At 56.0% G+C, this 15,670-nt stretch overlaps 6 protein-coding genes across 6 annotated transcripts; 3 read left to right on the top strand and 3 right to left on the bottom strand.

Moving 5' to 3' along the window:
* Positions 1–443: 443 nt before the first annotated feature.
* Positions 444–4,420, bottom strand: BDP81DRAFT_368202 (eukaryotic translation initiation factor 3 subunit A). Its single transcript, XM_060586554.1, has 3 exons — positions 4,269–4,420; positions 3,852–4,115; positions 444–3,788 (listed from the first exon to the last, which is right to left on the bottom strand). Exons 1-3 carry the CDS (start codon positions 4,269–4,271, stop codon positions 792–794), a joined length of 3,264 nt encoding a protein of 1,087 aa, XP_060449031.1. The 5' UTR covers positions 4,272–4,420; the 3' UTR covers positions 444–791.
* Positions 4,421–5,020: 600 nt separating this feature from the next.
* BDP81DRAFT_163164 (uncharacterized protein) lies at positions 5,021–5,706 on the bottom strand. Its single transcript, XM_060582064.1, has one exon. It carries the CDS (start codon positions 5,594–5,596, stop codon positions 5,240–5,242), a length of 357 nt encoding a protein of 118 aa, XP_060449030.1. The 5' UTR covers positions 5,597–5,706; the 3' UTR covers positions 5,021–5,239.
* A 1,503-nt stretch (positions 5,707–7,209) lies between these two features.
* Positions 7,210–7,603, top strand: BDP81DRAFT_312400 (GGL domain-containing protein; the record flags this gene model as incomplete). The annotated part of the gene is made up of 2 exons (XM_060583800.1): positions 7,210–7,370; positions 7,483–7,603. 2 exons carry the CDS (start codon positions 7,210–7,212, stop codon positions 7,601–7,603), a joined length of 282 nt encoding a protein of 93 aa, XP_060449029.1.
* An 826-nt stretch (positions 7,604–8,429) lies between these two features.
* Positions 8,430–9,390, top strand: BDP81DRAFT_420012 (uncharacterized protein). Its single transcript, XM_060589817.1, has one exon. The coding sequence runs from the start codon at positions 8,475–8,477 to the stop codon at positions 8,751–8,753; it is 279 nt and encodes a 92-aa protein (XP_060449028.1). The 5' UTR covers positions 8,430–8,474; the 3' UTR covers positions 8,754–9,390.
* Positions 9,391–10,763: 1,373 nt separating this feature from the next.
* On the top strand, positions 10,764–12,524 carry BDP81DRAFT_163109 (selT/selW/selH seleno protein domain-containing protein). Its single transcript, XM_060582062.1, has 2 exons — positions 10,764–11,064; positions 11,396–12,524. The coding sequence occupies exons 1-2, from the start codon at positions 10,933–10,935 to the stop codon at positions 12,053–12,055; spliced, it is 792 nt and encodes a 263-aa protein (XP_060449027.1). The 5' UTR covers positions 10,764–10,932; the 3' UTR covers positions 12,056–12,524.
* Positions 12,525–13,670: 1,146 nt separating this feature from the next.
* BDP81DRAFT_312285 (calcineurin-like phosphoesterase) lies at positions 13,671–14,887 on the bottom strand (the record flags this gene model as incomplete). The annotated part of the gene is made up of 4 exons (XM_060583787.1): positions 13,671–13,769; positions 13,833–14,132; positions 14,209–14,610; positions 14,708–14,887. The coding sequence occupies 4 exons, from the start codon at positions 14,885–14,887 to the stop codon at positions 13,671–13,673; spliced, it is 981 nt and encodes a 326-aa protein (XP_060449026.1).
* Between the last annotated feature and the right edge of the window lie 783 nt (positions 14,888–15,670).

Raw genomic sequence — 15,670 nt, 5'->3', positions numbered from 1 at the left:
TCGGGACTTCCGATCCAGTTGATGAGCTTAGCAGACGTTTCCTGCTTTCCCGTCCTCCTGTCATCTTGCTTGACTTCCTCGCCCTTTGGCTGTTTGGCCTCCATGGCACATATTTCTTTGCACCAGTATCGAAGCTGCTTCCTATTACCATTACTCAAGACATTGCCGGATCTAGGCATCAAGGTTTGGTCGAGGCCTTCAAGTGAAAATTAGGCAGTATAAAAAATAATAGGCAACGTGCCAATCAAGCTACTATCTGTACCTGGGTTACAACATGGTGATGCCTTGCGGTGTTGACTACCGCTGCGTCGCCTCCCTACCATATATGGATGTTCTTCCACGCCGTTGGCGACGACTCGCTGGGCATCGTGGGCATGGTCCGCTGCACGATTGGCAACCTCGACGACACATTGGCAAGCATCACCATGTTGAACGACGCGTATAAGTGCAAAAATAATTGAATTCCAGCCAGGAGCTATGCCAAAAAAGTCATGTCACATTTCACCCCCGTCCTGATCGACGTTTAAAGGCTATCTGTTACTTCCATTCTAGCTTGCCCCCTCTGTTAAAGGAGAGGGTCAGAGAACAAACCATCCTTCCCGGGGGGGCTTCTAGAGTTACATCCTTTTTAAAACAACTTCCTGCCTAACCTAGAACGCCGATGCAGACTTGCAGTGAACCACTTCTTTCATCTCCTCCATCTACTCTCCTTCCCCTCGTTCCATCATATTTTTTCCTTGTCCCTTGCTATATGACTCTGGCTGTGTAGGTGGTCCTTCATCGACACACATTTAGGCCTTGTCGCGAAGGTGACGGGGAACCCACTTGCCGGCACCACCGGAAGCCTTGAGGGGCTCCACCGGCGTGGCAGGCGAGGCGGTCCGGTCGGGGCGGCCGTTCTCACGATCTTCGCGTCCGGAGCCTCCCCGGTTGAGGGGGGCACCGCCACGATCACCAGAGGCGCGGGGCGGCGGGGGCGCGCTGTCGGACGACGCATCACCACCAGAGGTGGCCTTGGCGGCCTCACGCTCACGCCAGCTGGGCTTGCTGCCGGCGAGGGCGAGACGGGGCGGGCCACCGGCACTGGGGCGGTCAGAGGTCTCTGAACGTTCGGGACGCTCAGAACGCTCGGGGCGCTCGGAACGCTCTGGGCCACGGGACGGGGGAGCGCGGGCAGGGGGCGCGGCGTCGGCGTCGGCGTTGGAGGGGGAGGCGGCGTTGGCGGCCTCGCGCTCGCGCCACTTGCCGGCACCGGGCAGGTTGAGCGGGCGACGACCCTCGGGAACGGAGTCGGTGCCACGCTCGGGAGCGCGGGAAGGCGGTGCCGCCCGCTGGGACTCTCTCTCGGCCTTGCGACGGGCCAAGGCCTCCTCTTCGCGTCTCGCCTGGAGGGCAGCCTTCTCGAGACCCTCCTGGCGCTCCTGCTCGCGCTGCTCCTTGAGGCGCTGCATCTCGGCTCTCTTGGCCTCGGCACGTCTCTCCTGCTCCTCCTTCTCCTTGGCGGCACGCTCCTCGGCCTCGCGCAGGACTCTCTCCTGCTCCTCGCGCTCACGCTTCTCGCGGAGCTTGCGGTCGCGGTACTCCTTCTTGCGAGCGGCGATCTGCTTCTCCAGCTCCCTCTCTGCGTCTCTGCGGCGCTTCTCGAACTCGTCGCGGCGGCGCTCGTGGAGGTTGGAGCGGAAGGCCTCGTACTCGGGCATGAGACGGGTGAGGCGGTGCTTCAGCTCGACGCTCTCCTTGTGCTTGATCTCGGCCTCCTTCAGGGTCTGGGCCTTGACGGCCTCGTAGGTCGCCCGGTCCTGTTCCGTCTGCTTCTTGTAGTCCTCGGGCAGCTTCTTGGCCTCCTCCTGTCTGAAGGCACGCTCCAAGTGGTCGATACGCTTCCAGACGATACGGAGCTTCTCAGAGACGTCGTTCTTCTCACGCTTGAGCTGCTCCAGCTTGATGGCGTGGATCGCACTGGAGTCGAGGTTCTCCAAGTTGTCCATGTCGATGTCAATCGTCTTGCTGCCAATCTTGAGGTCGGCAATCTGCTTCTTCAGCTCCTCCTTGCGGACGCGGTCACGCTCGGCCTTCATGCGCTTCTCTTCACGCTCCTTCTGCTCAGCGGCGAGACGCTTGTCCTCAGCCTCTTGGAGCAGCTGCTCACGAAGACGCTTCTGGCGGGCATTCTCTCTCTCCTTACGAGCCTGAGCCTCAGAAGCCTCCTCCTTGCGCTTGTGGATGACCTCCTTCCTTGCGAGAATGGAGTGGTGCTCCTGTTCCGCACCGGCACGGGCACGTTCCAGAGCGGCTTCTCTGGCGGCAACGAGAGACTGGTTGTAGGTAGGATCAATGTAGAAGCAGGTGGTGTGGAGAGACTTGACGAGGCGGGTAAGCTGGGACCGAACAATCTCAGAGGGAGTGCTCTGGAGACGCTGGACAGAGCTACCGTCAGCCTCGGCTGAGCCGGCAGTAGATCCAGCGTGAGCAGCCTTGGCGGAAGAGAAGACGTCGTTGTCGAAGCTGAGGACACCGGTGGCGTGATCCATGCGGATGGCCAGGTCACCCTTCTTGTTGCCGTTCATGATGAACTTCTCGATGGTGCCGCGAGTAACCTGGAAAGGCTCGGGGAACTGAGCAAGCTTCTCAACGAAGGCCAGGTCAACAGTCTCGTACACTTGGGAGAGCTGCTGGAAGAGTCTGGTAAGGATGACCTGCTGCAGAGGCAGGATGTACTTCTCCATCTCGGCATCATCTCCGATCTTGGTGAGAATGGGGGAGATCTTCTGGCAAATGGAGAGAGGGTGGAAGTCGACCTCGAGGATATTGTAGAGGTCGCGGATCTCAGGGCGAGCGCGCTTCAGCATCTGCTTAGCCAGAGCATCACGGAAGAGGCCAGCACGAGTAGGGGCCTGGCCCATGCCGAGCAGGTGGGTGAGACGAGCGTTCTTGTTCTTGCGGGACTCATCGAAGTCAACCATGGCACCGCGGGAGCGAGTGGTGCTAATGACGGGGATGGCGAGGGCAGACAACAGCACGAAGGAGGCGGCCTTCTGAAGGTCGTTCTCGGTGGCGGGAGGGTTGTCGGCCTTCTTGCCCTGTCCGCTGGCAACGACAGCGGCGGACTGGCGGAGAAGGGTGTAGTATCTGGACCAGGCGGCGGCGTGGAAAAGGTAGTTCTCGCCGACAAGGAAGATACGAGTGAGCTTCTCGTAGTAGTTGGCCATCATGATGTTCTTGGGAGGGCGCTTGCTGAGGTTGAGGAGGGTGTGGATGTCCTCAACGGAGCGGAAAGCCTCCTGCCAGAGCTCCAACTCGACAGCAACGTTGAGCTGCTGGAAACGGGTCTCCAGGTGACGTTGCAGGGTGTCGGGGTCGCTGAGGTTGATGGCGTGCATCTGTGCCGAGTACTTGGCGGCAGTCTGGACATGGTTGCGGAGCAGCTCGCAGAGTCTGCGGAACTCGGTCTTGCGGGTGTACTTCAGGCAGAAGTCGAAGGCCTGCATGGCAGTGCTCTGGTAGAGGATCTCGAGACGGGCATTGTTGCGGAGGATATCGAGAACGGTGCGGTAGGCCTCCCAGAGGAACTTGAGCCACGGGGTGACGATGGCACGGTCGGTACGGTCGCGGGACTGCTCGCCGGAGACGGTGGCGAGGAGGATGGACTCGGGTGTTTCGCTGGCCTCCAGATCGTCGACATTGGTGGTGGAGGTGTTGGCCTCGATGCTGGACTGGACCTCATCGGCCTTGGCCTGGGCAACGGTAACCTTCTCGGCGGCGAGCTTGATGAACTTCTTGAGAACCAGCTGCACGTATCCCTGTTAGCAACGGTTGCCCTAACCCATTTCTACGGCGACGAGACGGCTTACCTCGATGGTGCCGATGTTGGTGTTCTGGCTGATATTCTTGTACTGGTACAGAGCATCCTTGGCCAGCTTTCCCTTCTTCTGTTCGACGGAGAGCTCCACCAACAGGAGCATCACCGGCTCCAGCGACGCGATGGGAACATTTCGGCTTCTCTTCGAGGTGATGTGCTCGTGGAGGAGGGTGAGGGCGGCGGGAACTTGGTTGACGCCGATGAGCTCGTGGGCGCGCTTGAGGACGTTCTCCGGCTTCTGGTGAGGTGGAGGAGGCTATAGCTTATTGTCAGTACAAAGGTTCGACAACAGCAGCAATAAAGATGACGCCCCGTGATACCAAGGTCGGAGAGGGGTAGCGTCAAATCCAGGTGGGAAATTTTTGGGTTGGCGGGCCCAGAGGTTGAGAAAGCAGATGGAGGAACTCACCATGATGGGCAACCTCCTCTGCGGGAAAATAATATTCTCGAGAGGGTCCTTGGTTTGAGGAGTTGCAGCGCAAGCCTGTTCGTGCGAGCGGTATATTGACTTGGCTGTCGCTCGGTGCGTTGGCGTTGATGCTATAGACAGCAAAGACGAATTTTTCAATTTCGTGTGTGGCCGCTATGCGAGTCCTGAGGGGCTCCGAACGTCCGTGCGTTGTGCGAAATGGACATCACGTGATTGAAGATTATGTCAGCCGAGGCTGACTGATTCATAGAAGGTCTGTCTCCGTAAGGTACCTTAGCTTCCCGTCCCTCAGTTCAGTGCAACCATCCCGTCTCAAGTGACTGATGACTGCCTTGATGTAATTGTTGTTGGATGGCTCGATTGAGTGATGGGAACGAGGTCGCCGATTACAATGTTGAGATGACGTCCAATTCGAGTCAACATTGCGCTTGCCGTTGCGCTAAGTCTCCTCGAAACCTTCCTTCCCTTTACTCTACTTGATAGGTTCCAACCGTGATTTTCAGACCGACTTGCCATGCCAGCCTTGTCGGTTTCTAGTACAAAGCCTCCCCGAACTTTCTTTAATCCCGGATACGGACGGGGGCATGTTCCCGTTATGCTCCACCGAGACCGAGGTAGATGATGACTTCACACACTTTTTTCGGGAGAGCGGGAAGATCGAGAATTACCGATCTTGTATCGATTCTCCTCACTTCCAACCTACAGGTACAGGGGACACATGCATAGTTATACATTATTCAACGGGTAGGGCAGCAGTGTAAATTGGCTTCCCCAGACATGCTTATAAGTCATGCGTAAGTATTCGTACAAACGTGTCAGAACTCGGGTGAGCTGGCAAAGAATGGGGGTTGGACAAGGCTAGAAAAGGACCGATATAAATCGGTACATCTCTTATGAATGTTCCCGATATAGAGCATGGCGCAGTGGACGTCTCTCACGAGCGTGTTCTTTCAGCTAGCCCCTAGGCAGCTTTCCGTTCTTTGTCTGGCCGAGGGCGAAGGGTCGTCAGCCCAACTGAAAACGTCATGAGGGAGAGTTCCATGGCACGTCTCGATGTGAAAAGCAAAATATCGTTGACACCCTATCATACATATGACGGTCCTCGCGAACGCTTCGTGACATCTATTGGCTTCGGCAGTGAGGCGAGCCGGATACAGAGTGCCGCACGATATAATACGGGAGACTTGTGTTAAAGTCGGTAGTGCAGAGTCAAAGTCTGATCGAGATGCCGGGTCTTGGTATGGCAGTTGGGCACGGGAAGGGTGAAAGGAAGAGGGCAAAAAGGCCAAACTTTGGGTTCGCCACATCCCATGATGCCCAAGATATAGATATGCAGCTCATTCATCGTCATCAACACCACATGTTGCGACTTGGAGTATCGCGTCTCGTGCTCGTCGTCATGACTGTATCCGTGTTCCGTGGGCGCAATCGGGGTGCCGAACAACTAGGGGAAACCCAAATGTGGGAGATTGCCCGCTCCGGCCAATTTCCAATCAATCCCGCCAATGCTGGCCTAGGTACTTGGTGCATCAGATGGGGTCCGTGCGGAGCGTCGCTTCTTTAAATTTTCCCTCTTTCTTGTGAAGTTGCGAGGCGACTGGAACCTCAGCGAACACCCCCACCGGCGCCGGCTCCAGTCATCCACCCTTGCCGGCCCGTCCGCTGTCCAATCCAGAAGCCACACTAATGACTAAGTCGAAGAAGTGGATGTACTTTCAACCGCTTGGAACACACTGTCAGGTACCACACTCCACTGAGAAACACACTTGACCTGCAGCCAGCAGACTGCAGTGCAGCATGCAGCCTGTACAAATGCACAAACATGCACACAAGCACACACACACACAAACCCCAGTCTATCAGTCTGGCAGCAGCTGGCAAGTACTCTCGCTTCGCCTCGCTTCATAAGAATCCGCGCGGTACTCCGTAAAGCAGATGCAATGCGGCTCGGTACCCTCCAGGGACGGGATGGTCGTTGCTTCCAAGTTCCATGGCGCACCCGGTGGCCCTAGCGCAAGAAGGTAACTTTGCGTCCATTGACCTTTGACCTTTCCCTTTTTCCTTTCACGTTAGGGGTTCGAACCTTTCCCAAGGGCTCCGCAATCCAATCCAATCCCAGCTTGCTTTCCAGTCCCAGTCCTAGTCTAAGGTAGTCCTCCCAGTCCCAGCCCGTCTCCCAGACACTACCTAGGAGTACGTGACTTCCCTCCCGTCCTCTCTCTCTCAATTCCCAGTTCCCAACTTGACCTGCGGCTTGCCTGCACCTGCCTACCTACCTTTCCTTCCACTCACTCCCTCCTCCTTCCCCGTCGCTTGTCGCCCGTCGCCCGTCCCGTCCTCTCCTTTGCTTTCCCAAATCCAAACCCATTATCCGAGCAACCAACCTACCCATCTCTTTCCAACACCCGTAATCCTCCCCCCCAAATCCAATCACCCCCCGACGCTCTTTCCTTTGTCGATTCGCTTCGATCGAAACCGGCCTTGATCACTCTCTCAATTCCCCCGCGGTTCTCGCTGCTGTGAGTTTTTTCGCCCCCCTACTGACCATTTAAATCCTCCCCATCCCGCTTCCGACCTGAGCTCGTACCACGGGGTGGTGGGAAAACGCGGCAACCACCGCCAAAGCGGAGTCAAAGGAGGGAAACTTTAATCAAACTGACACGATATGTTCTCTCATCAGGAACGTCTTTCTCACAACACCACCACCACCTCTCCTACCATCGCCGAATCATCTGCTGCAGCCGCCACAGCTTCTTCTCTCACCTCTCGCCAGCGGCAGGATCAGGTCCAACAGCCTCGTTCCGACGACAAAAAATCACGACGACAACCCGCCGCCGCTGAACCTTCTGTCGCCGCCGTCGCCTCATCCTCCGCGACACCCTCTTCATCAAAGTCTCCAGCCCCCCGATCCGCGACAGCAATGCCTCAATACACCTCCCGCGATGTCGGCGACCCGTCGCAGATCAAGAAGAACAAGCAGTCGATGGCCGACCTCAAGTTGAGACGATTGACGGAACTCAACAACCGCCTGCGCGAGGACCTTGAAAGGGAACGGATTCCGGTCAGCAATGCTTCTAAGAGGTAGGTCTCGAATCATCAATCACCATCATCGATGAATGCCAATGCGGCCAATCAAGCATTGAATTCATCTCGATCGGGCGAACCAGTGACTAATTCGTGTCTTTTTTGATAGCATCATTGCCTACTGCAACAGCACGAGGGACTACATGGTTCCATCGGTTTGGGGCGCTGTCCCCCGCGGCGAAGACCCCTACGCACCACAACAAAGCGGCGGATGCTGCTTGGTGATGTAGAGCAACGTATATCATGGGTTAGCGATATTGATATCGGAACAGTCGATATGCTCCGATCGGATTGTCATTTTTCTATTTTACGCGTGGAATACCAAGACCCCCGAGGGCCATCGGGAATGCAGCAACCTTCCGGAAACAGCGAACGACCACCTCTTCTCGAAGAACCGGAAAAGAAAATTAAGACATACGCTGATTATTCTTTTACGCGGTCGTGGAATCATCGGGATCCCAAAAAAGTCCTGGACCAGCGCGGAGTCGAAGAGGAAAAGCAAACAAAAGTTCCCTGGGGTTAGGAAAGGTTTAAGGGGTTCTACAATGCCAGCCAAACGACAGATACCTTTGTCCCCTTTGACGGATCAAAACGAAAAGCCACGGACAGCGACACGGGTTAGTAATACTTGTGAGAGAGAGAGAGAGAGAAGCGAGCGAGCTCAGTGGATGAGGTGGGCGAGAGGAAGCGAGGGGAGATGCTCGAGAGTGAAGAGGCAACGGACCCCGCTACGATAATGCTTCTATGTTGTTCTTTTTCTGTTATTGGGAGGTTGTCGTCGGGGAGGCAGGGCTTTTTGGCGGGCAGCTCTTCAGCATGTAATAATTCTCTTGATGTCCTGTACTCTTTTTCCTTCTCTCGGGTCTCCCCCTTTTCCACTATATTCCGCACCGAGTGTGTGAATAGCTTCAATCCATCAATTCCCTGGTCTCCCCGAAAAACAAAATAACAACTTGATTAACTATCACGGTCGCGTATTGTTGAGGTCAGGGGTGTTTGGTGCCATGCAGTTGATCGATCGCTGGGGGGGGGGGGGGGGGGGGTACGGGTAGGCGGCGGCAATCATTTACAACAATTCGATTAACGATTCAATCAAACAAAATGGTGCGCATGCTACGGATACCTGAAGCCTGGAGAGGAGGGTTTCACAGGAGGGCAGATCACCAAAACTCTCCTCAAGCCTGCATCGCGCGCCCCCCGTGGAGCCACGAAATCAGCCGCATCTGCGGTGGTCCCATATCAGGTCATTTCGGCCAACCAATGGCCGCATTGGCGGTACCCCGGGGCAGCCAATCCATTTCGGGTGAGGTTGACGAGACAGAGAGAGAGAGCGAACGTGACCTTGGGGGAACTCCCATGACCTTGGGGGAACTCCCGTGACCTGAAGCAGATTTCCGCATCGCATCTACGAAACGATTGAAGCCGATCGCGTACGGAGTACACCTAAGCTAAAGTTGACCCGGAGGCTTGGAAGTGAGGCAGGGGAGACGAGAGACATTACGGATACAACCAGCCAGTCCACATCAGGCCACTTATCTAGAGAGACCTCCCAAACCTCTGGGGGGAAAAGCAATGAGGAATTGAAAACGGGAATGGGGGACAAGCTTTTTCGTGTGGCATTTTTACTTCCCCCTCCTCGCCTTGCCGGCTTTCTGGGGGGCAGATGGGCGGGTGCCACTTCAGGTCACAGGTGAGAGCAGGAATCTGAGACATATGCAGCGTCCCTTTTTTTTCTTGTCCTCACTTGCGCTGGGCCACTGGCGGCCTGGCACTTCTTCCTCTCACTGTGAATAAAGCCAGTTTTATCCATGCCTCTGGACGGTAGGACCGTTCGGCGCCGACTCGAATCCTGGAGAGCTGCCGTGTCGCCGTGCCTGGCTTGGGGGGTTGGATCGATTCATCAATGGGTATGCCGATGGGGTTACCGCACCCGCTGTTCGAGGCCGAAAAGAGCTGCAATTTCATTTCCCGAGGATTACATCGGGCCTGTCAACTCATCTTTTTTTTTCTCTTCGGCTACCGGGGGGGGGGGGGGGGGGGGGGGGAGGGGAGATTAAAAGAGTGGTGGACCTGTTCAGTTTCTTTGGACCGTCGGCGAGCCACTATTGCCAATTGGAGTTCGTGTTTCCGTAGCCTGTAGTATCCGTACTATACTCTCCGTACGACGCTCGATAAAACGCTATTACTCCGTATAATGAGGTTCAATGCTCTGGTTTGCTTCATACGGACGGAGATAGTAGACTACTACTACGGAGTACATCTACTGCTCCCCTTCCTCTCTCTCTCTCTGTCTCTCTCGCCGCTGCTACTCTCCAGCTCTTACGTTTCATTCCTCCTGGTCTACCTTCTGGTCAGTGGTGTTCGTTCAGCGTTGCCGGACGGGGCTCCGTACTCTAACACCCCTGTTGCTACGCCCCTATCCCGAGGTTGCTGCTGTACCCGAGGCGGATGATTACCGTCTTTCTCCTCCCACCCCACCAAACCCTAAGGTCAAGTCAAAGTGTCGACCGCCAGTGGTGTACCATCGTTTGGGCCTTCGCGCTGTATCACAGTACCTCACCTCACAGTCAGGAAAACCCGGAAACCACTCTCCACGGGTACACGTTCCAAAACCTCTCGCCTATCAGTCTCCGGAGTGTGCTCACTTTATGCACACGCATCCGAGGTATACCCAGGGCCCGGCTTTTCCCAACGTCGACTTACCTCCTAGGTGTCCTGGACTCCCAGACTCCAGAGGTGTCGGCGCGCAAACGCGTCCCAAAACAACAGAACTGTTTCCGCACGACTCACTCCCCGTCTGGTGCTTTTCTATTTTGCACAGGCAACGACAGAAAGCCCTGCCCCGGCCCTGATCCCTGGTTCCAGTGGTCACCTCACCCACATCCCGGCCGCGCTGGCCCACCCGTACCTGAATTGCTGCAAGGCGTTCGAGCCACTCTCTGCCACCGACGTGCTGGGTGCTGGGGGGAGAAGAGGGGGGAATGCCCTGGGAGGGAAGTTGATATGCGGGCCCGCTATTTTCTCTTTTTTGGCGTGTGCCTGGCTTCTCTTTTTTCGTTGCTGCTTAGGTAGTCCCATGGACGGGTGCCAGATGGTGCCGGCTAAGAGCAAGGCTCTTACCGGCTGGCAGCTCCATTACCCCTGCTTCCGAGTGCGAGTTCGGATCCGAACAGTTCCCTTGGTCGCTTCTTTCTCCGTGCACACTTCCGCATGTTCCTCTTTCGTTTCGTAAGCCAGCAAGTGTGGCTTTTCCCCTTCCTCTCTCCCGAGCAGTCTCAAGCAACGCCGGCATGGCCACAGCTTCCTGCACGCTTACCTGATCATCAGAGGAAAAGCTGGGATGGCACCAACCGCCCCTCCTCCCCTCCCCCTCTTCCCCCCAAGCCCAAAAAAGTACTGGCTGGCCGCCAATGACGCAGGATGAACAAGAAAATAGACGCCATTTCCCACACCATCTCATCCCCCTTCGTGCAGCCTGCCGACTACAGACCAGGGACCAACAAGGCTTCTTAGTCTACACTCGTTGTCCTTCTCCAGGAAAAACAGCAACGATCCCAAAATGGCCGAAACAACTACCGCACCGCAGCCAGCGTCGGCGTCCACCTCAACGCCGCTGCCCCGCGTCGCGATCCAGTTCTGCACTCAGTGTAAGTGGATGCTCCGCGCAGCATACGTAAGTACAACCCAAGAGGTACGAGGGGAAACCTCGCTACCGGGGTCTCTTGCTATCCATCTTCAACTTCATGCCTTTCCTAATTTGTAAACACCTACCTTTGTCTGCCGTACGGTAGGCTACACTTACACAAGTCCTACCTCTAGACGGGAAGGTGACCGTTGATGACCTCATCCTCGGCAACATCCCTGGCACCCGCAACCTCGCCTCCCATCCCATCCCCTCCGACGGTGCCTGGCCTATCGTCCCCCTTTACTCCGTGATTCAAGTCCATCGTTTGTCCCCTCTACCTACGCAAGATCCAGGTATTCACAACTTGACGAAAACACCTCTCTTACACCTTAAACAGTTCGCCCAAGAGCTCCTATCGACATTCGGAACCTCCATCGGCGAGGTTGCCCTCCAACCCTCCACAGGCGGCACCTTCAACGTGACGTTAACCCACCAACCGCCAGGCGCGTCAACAAACTCGACAACGACCCTCTGGGACCGCAAGACGGAAGGAGGCTTCCCCGAGACCAAAGAGCTCAAACGCCGTCTCCGAGACGTCATTCAGCCTGACAGAGACCTCGGCCACGTCGACCGCAAACACTCCAAGCCCACGACGACGGCAACGACGACAGAGGCCACAACGACAACACTCACCGTACCCGATACCTCCACCCAACAACCCCCAACCCTAGCCTCCGACGCACTCGCCACGGCACCGACAATGACGATGCCCTCCTCCGTAGCCGCCTCGGACGTGGTCTCCCAACTCAAGAAACACCCGGCCAACGCAGGCCAGCACGCCCCGGCCGCAGACGAAACAAGACCCACCTCCGAGAGCAAAGAACAGAGCTCCCCCTCCGCCGTCAGCGACGCAGCCCGAGACGCCATCGGCGCAGCCCGCGCGAACAACGGACAACAGGCCAAGGCCGAGATCTCGCCCGCGGGCCAGCTACCCGGTCAGCAATATGACGATCCGCCGGCCAAGTTTAACAAGGAGAAGTGTGAGGACTGTGCTTGAGTGTCCGAATTCCTGTAATGCAACCGGTACCCGGTGTAGCAGGTCCATCCATATGAGGCCTGACCTGCTCTGCTGTAGCCTATGGCCAACCCAACCCAGCCTTGCTAGGCCCCGGCGCGGGGTTCCGGAGCGCGGGACTAGCCATAGGTAGCACCCCAAGTCACGGGATTCCAAGTCCGCAAAGGTCGCCTCGACTGCTACCCCTAGATATTTAAACATATCTCGCAACACCCGTTGTCCAGTGGTTGTAGAAGTTGGGGGCGGTTTAAAGGGCTTTGGAATGTGAACCGGGATTACTAGCGATGCGGACCTGGGGATCGGCACGGACGGGAAAGTCTACGCGGCATCTGGGTGGCACGGGTAGGTATGAAGCGTCTAACTAGACGACACGAAATATGCAACATATGATTACAGAGGCTCCTCCCTTCTTCTTATTCCCATGACCTCACGTCGAATGATGGCAGTGGGAGCTCATAACCGTGACTGAACATAATGCATCCAGAAGCCACATCACGTCCGAATTCAGATATTTGGTCAAGTTGATCAAATGTATAAAGGTTGGCTTTTCATTGCAATCACCAGCCGCAGCATCCTCCTTTGCGACAGCACTCGACGTGAACCTGACCACGCCGGGTCAATCCCACAGGGATGCCTAGAGCGAATTGTTTACAGAGACCATCGACTCGGGGCCGGGCTGTTAGACCCCCTCATTCCCAAGATCGTACACACAGTAAGCTGTGCAGCGATCCCCTAAACGCATGTCTCAGTGACAGACCTCTGCCGACCATACGCCCCTTCTCTCCCAGCGTTACGAAGAAAAGACGAAAAAAAAGACCAGAGTCAATGGAAAATAGTACAAGCAAAAAGGGAAGTGAAAGTGAACAGTCAACCCCCCCAAAGATGTTGGCGGATCCCTATTGCCCGGCCCACGGGCAGTGCCTCCTTTGAGAAACCAGAATGCCAACCCCGCAAGCCGCGGCTTCTGCCTCCCGAGTAAATTATAGTCTTACAAGTGCTACCACGACATTGAGCTGAGACACGGCCCCCTACGGCCGCGACGCAAGCTCGAGGGCACAAGAGAGGATGTTCATATTCATGTGATCCCCGTGACCACGGTGGATATTGCGAATTGGCGCCTCAGCACGATGACTTTTGGACAAGCCTTTGCGGCAGTGGCGGCTGGGGAGGACAAGTATTCCCACGGTGGAACAGTGAATCGAGGCTGCCCTTGATGCGTTATTGGCGTGCAAATCACTCATTATTACAGCCCGGGTGATTTTATGTCCACCGAGGGGCTTCGCATAGAGGCACGTGAGACGGTGTGATAGCCATTGCAAATTCCAGTGTTTTTGTGTGTTTATCTTCTGCTACCAGACAGCCGTAATCGTGAACAGTTTGCGCGGGTTGTAGTCGGTGGGTGGGTTCGGGAAGAATCGGACAAGTCGAAGAGTTGACGGAGGGTGACCCAGAGGATCGAGAAAGCGGGAGGACGGTGTGCGGGGGTTGCGAGAGACCCGCGTCGGTGGACGGAAAAGTAGAGCGGTCGATATGGGCGGGAGGCAGTTAACGACGGCCGAACCTAAAAAGACGTGCATGTTCGTATAAACTCTTCATTTCACTTGGAAGCGGACTTCCGGGGAGAGATAACTGGTCGGCTGTTGCCTCCGAGACCACCAGGGACGTACTTTTGTTTCTTCTCAGCAGGTTTCAGAATCTGTAGGAGAAATTTGTCAGTTACTTGATCGAGACGGTAAAATTTCCATCGCCGAATTCTCACCTGGAACGAGCAGAGCAAGCTCTCGTCGACACTCATCATGGCTCCGGCATTGTCGAATTCTCCGCAGTAGTTCGGTGCACTGAACAGGGTGACGAGCTGGCGCTTGGAGAAGAACTCGTAGCCGTCTTCCACGACTTGGTGGGCACGGCAGATCAGATCCATGTCGTGCTTCTGGAGGAACCGAGACACAACGTCAGGGCCGAAGGTGAAGGAGACACCTCTGTCGTTTTCGCTCCAGCCTGTGATGTCCTTGTCGGGATCGGACCACAACAGATCGCAGAGAAGACCGCAGTCAGGAATCTGTGTTTCAAAGTGTTAGTCAACAAGCAAATCGAGACAGGCCCAGAGCTTGGCCTCGTGAGGGGTGCAAACATACGTCAGTGGGTCGCATGACGCGGCGAATTTGCTCCATGGAGTTCAGATCAGGGCTGAGACCGCCGTGCATGGTGAAGATCTTCTCGTCGATGATAGCGGCGATAGGCAGGCAGTTGAAGCAGTCCGTAAATGTCTTCCATAGCTTGATGTTGTAGCGGCGCTTGCACTCGTCGTAGAAACCGTAGATACGGTTGATGGAGGCGCACTCGTGGTTGCCGCGGAGAATGAAGAAGTTCTCGGGGTACTTGATCTTGTAGGCAAGCAACAAGCAGATGGTCTCGAGGGATTGCTTGCCACGATCGACGTAGTCACCCAGGAAGAGGTAGTTGGCCTCGGGAGGGAAGCCACCGTACTCGAAGAGACGCAGCAAGTCGTAATATTGTCCGTGGATATCACCGCAAATCTGGGTGAGGGGTCGGCGTCAGCAGGTCTGTGCAACTCGGGGAATACAAAGCATAGGAAAGCAAGACGGCCTAGCCAGGCCAGAAGGTTGAGCATACCTTGATGGGAGCCTCAAGCTCAAGAAGAATGGGCTGGGAGATGAAGATCTCACGAGCCTTGGTGCACAGGTAGCGGATCTCGGCCTCGAGAAGCTGCACCTGCTTACCGGGACGGCTTCCACGAACCTCGAGGAGGCGGTCGATTATCGAGTCAAGGTCGACCTCATGTTGGTCCGCCATCTTTAATCCTCACCAGCCAGAAAGATGGCCCGCTTGTACCGAGGGGATTGTTCGCGACTGCGGCAAGCAAGAGCACTGGGGGGTATACCTTGCAGCGGCCAGAGACAAAGAATGCCCAGATTACGGGAACGATGCACTTCTCGTGTCTGCTCAGAAAAACGCGTGGTCAGTATGCCGCAAGACAGCAAAACGTTTGTTTTGGAGGCTTTGTTTGGGAAGCGCGCGGGGAGGTTGAGGGCAACGTGGCGGTGGTGGTGAGCGGGCAGGAGAGGGGAAGCGCGAGCGGGACAGGGCGAAAGACTTACGGCGAAGTGATCTCAGCTCTTGTAGGCCTTTCTTTCCTGGGAAGAGAAAGCGGCGACAGAAATGGTCGACGTTATCGAATTATTCGCAGACCAGAGAGTGTGGTAGCGTCTCGCGTCGTCGTTGAGAAAATTTTCGTCGTCCCTGTGCGGGATCGAGTTCGCCTGTATGGGGTGGGATTCGCCGCTGGAGATAGGGCCGTCTGTTGATAGCTTCGCCTTTTTTTCAGCAGGTGCCGCTCTTGCCGTTTATAGCGATGCGGAGTTCGTCTGTTTGATTGATCGTCGTTGTTTTGATTGTGTTGAAGAGATGGAAATCTCTAGATCGCGTTGTCGTCTGGAATAGACGTTTCGTCGCCGTTGGGTCAAGAGGTTGCCTCGTGGGGGAAAAAAGAAGGCTTTGGGGGGAGGGAGAGGTGAGGGTGGGTTTGAGGGGAGGATTTTCGTGTTTTGTGTTGGGCGGCGGCGGGCTGCTCGGTCG

The sequence above is a fragment of the Colletotrichum phormii genome, assembly GCF_030913505.1.
Source record: "Colletotrichum phormii strain CBS 102054 chromosome Unknown BDP81scaffold_4, whole genome shotgun sequence".
Classification (NCBI taxonomy): Eukaryota; Fungi; Ascomycota; class Sordariomycetes; order Glomerellales; family Glomerellaceae; genus Colletotrichum; species Colletotrichum phormii.
This window is presented reverse-complemented; position numbering and strand designations above follow the sequence as displayed.

Bases quoted from the DNA above. Each gene is read 5' to 3' on its own strand.
- BDP81DRAFT_368202 (XM_060586554.1), bottom strand. The intron at 3,789-3,851 runs GTAAGCCGTCTC...GGATACGTGCAG, and splicing joins CCAACATCGGCACCATCGAG to CTGGTTCTCAAGAAGTTCAT.
- BDP81DRAFT_163164 (XM_060582064.1), bottom strand. From the start codon at position 5,596: ATGTGGCGAACCCAAAGTTTGGCCTTTTTGCCCTCTTCCTTTCACCCT.
- BDP81DRAFT_420012 (XM_060589817.1), top strand. From the start codon at position 8,475: ATGGTGCGCATGCTACGGATACCTGAAGCCTGGAGAGGAGGGTTTCAC.
- BDP81DRAFT_163109 (XM_060582062.1), top strand. From the start codon at position 10,933: ATGGCCGAAACAACTACCGCACCGCAGCCAGCGTCGGCGTCCACCTCA. The intron at 11,065-11,395 runs GTACGAGGGGAA...CACCTTAAACAG, and splicing joins ACGTAAGTACAACCCAAGAG to TTCGCCCAAGAGCTCCTATC.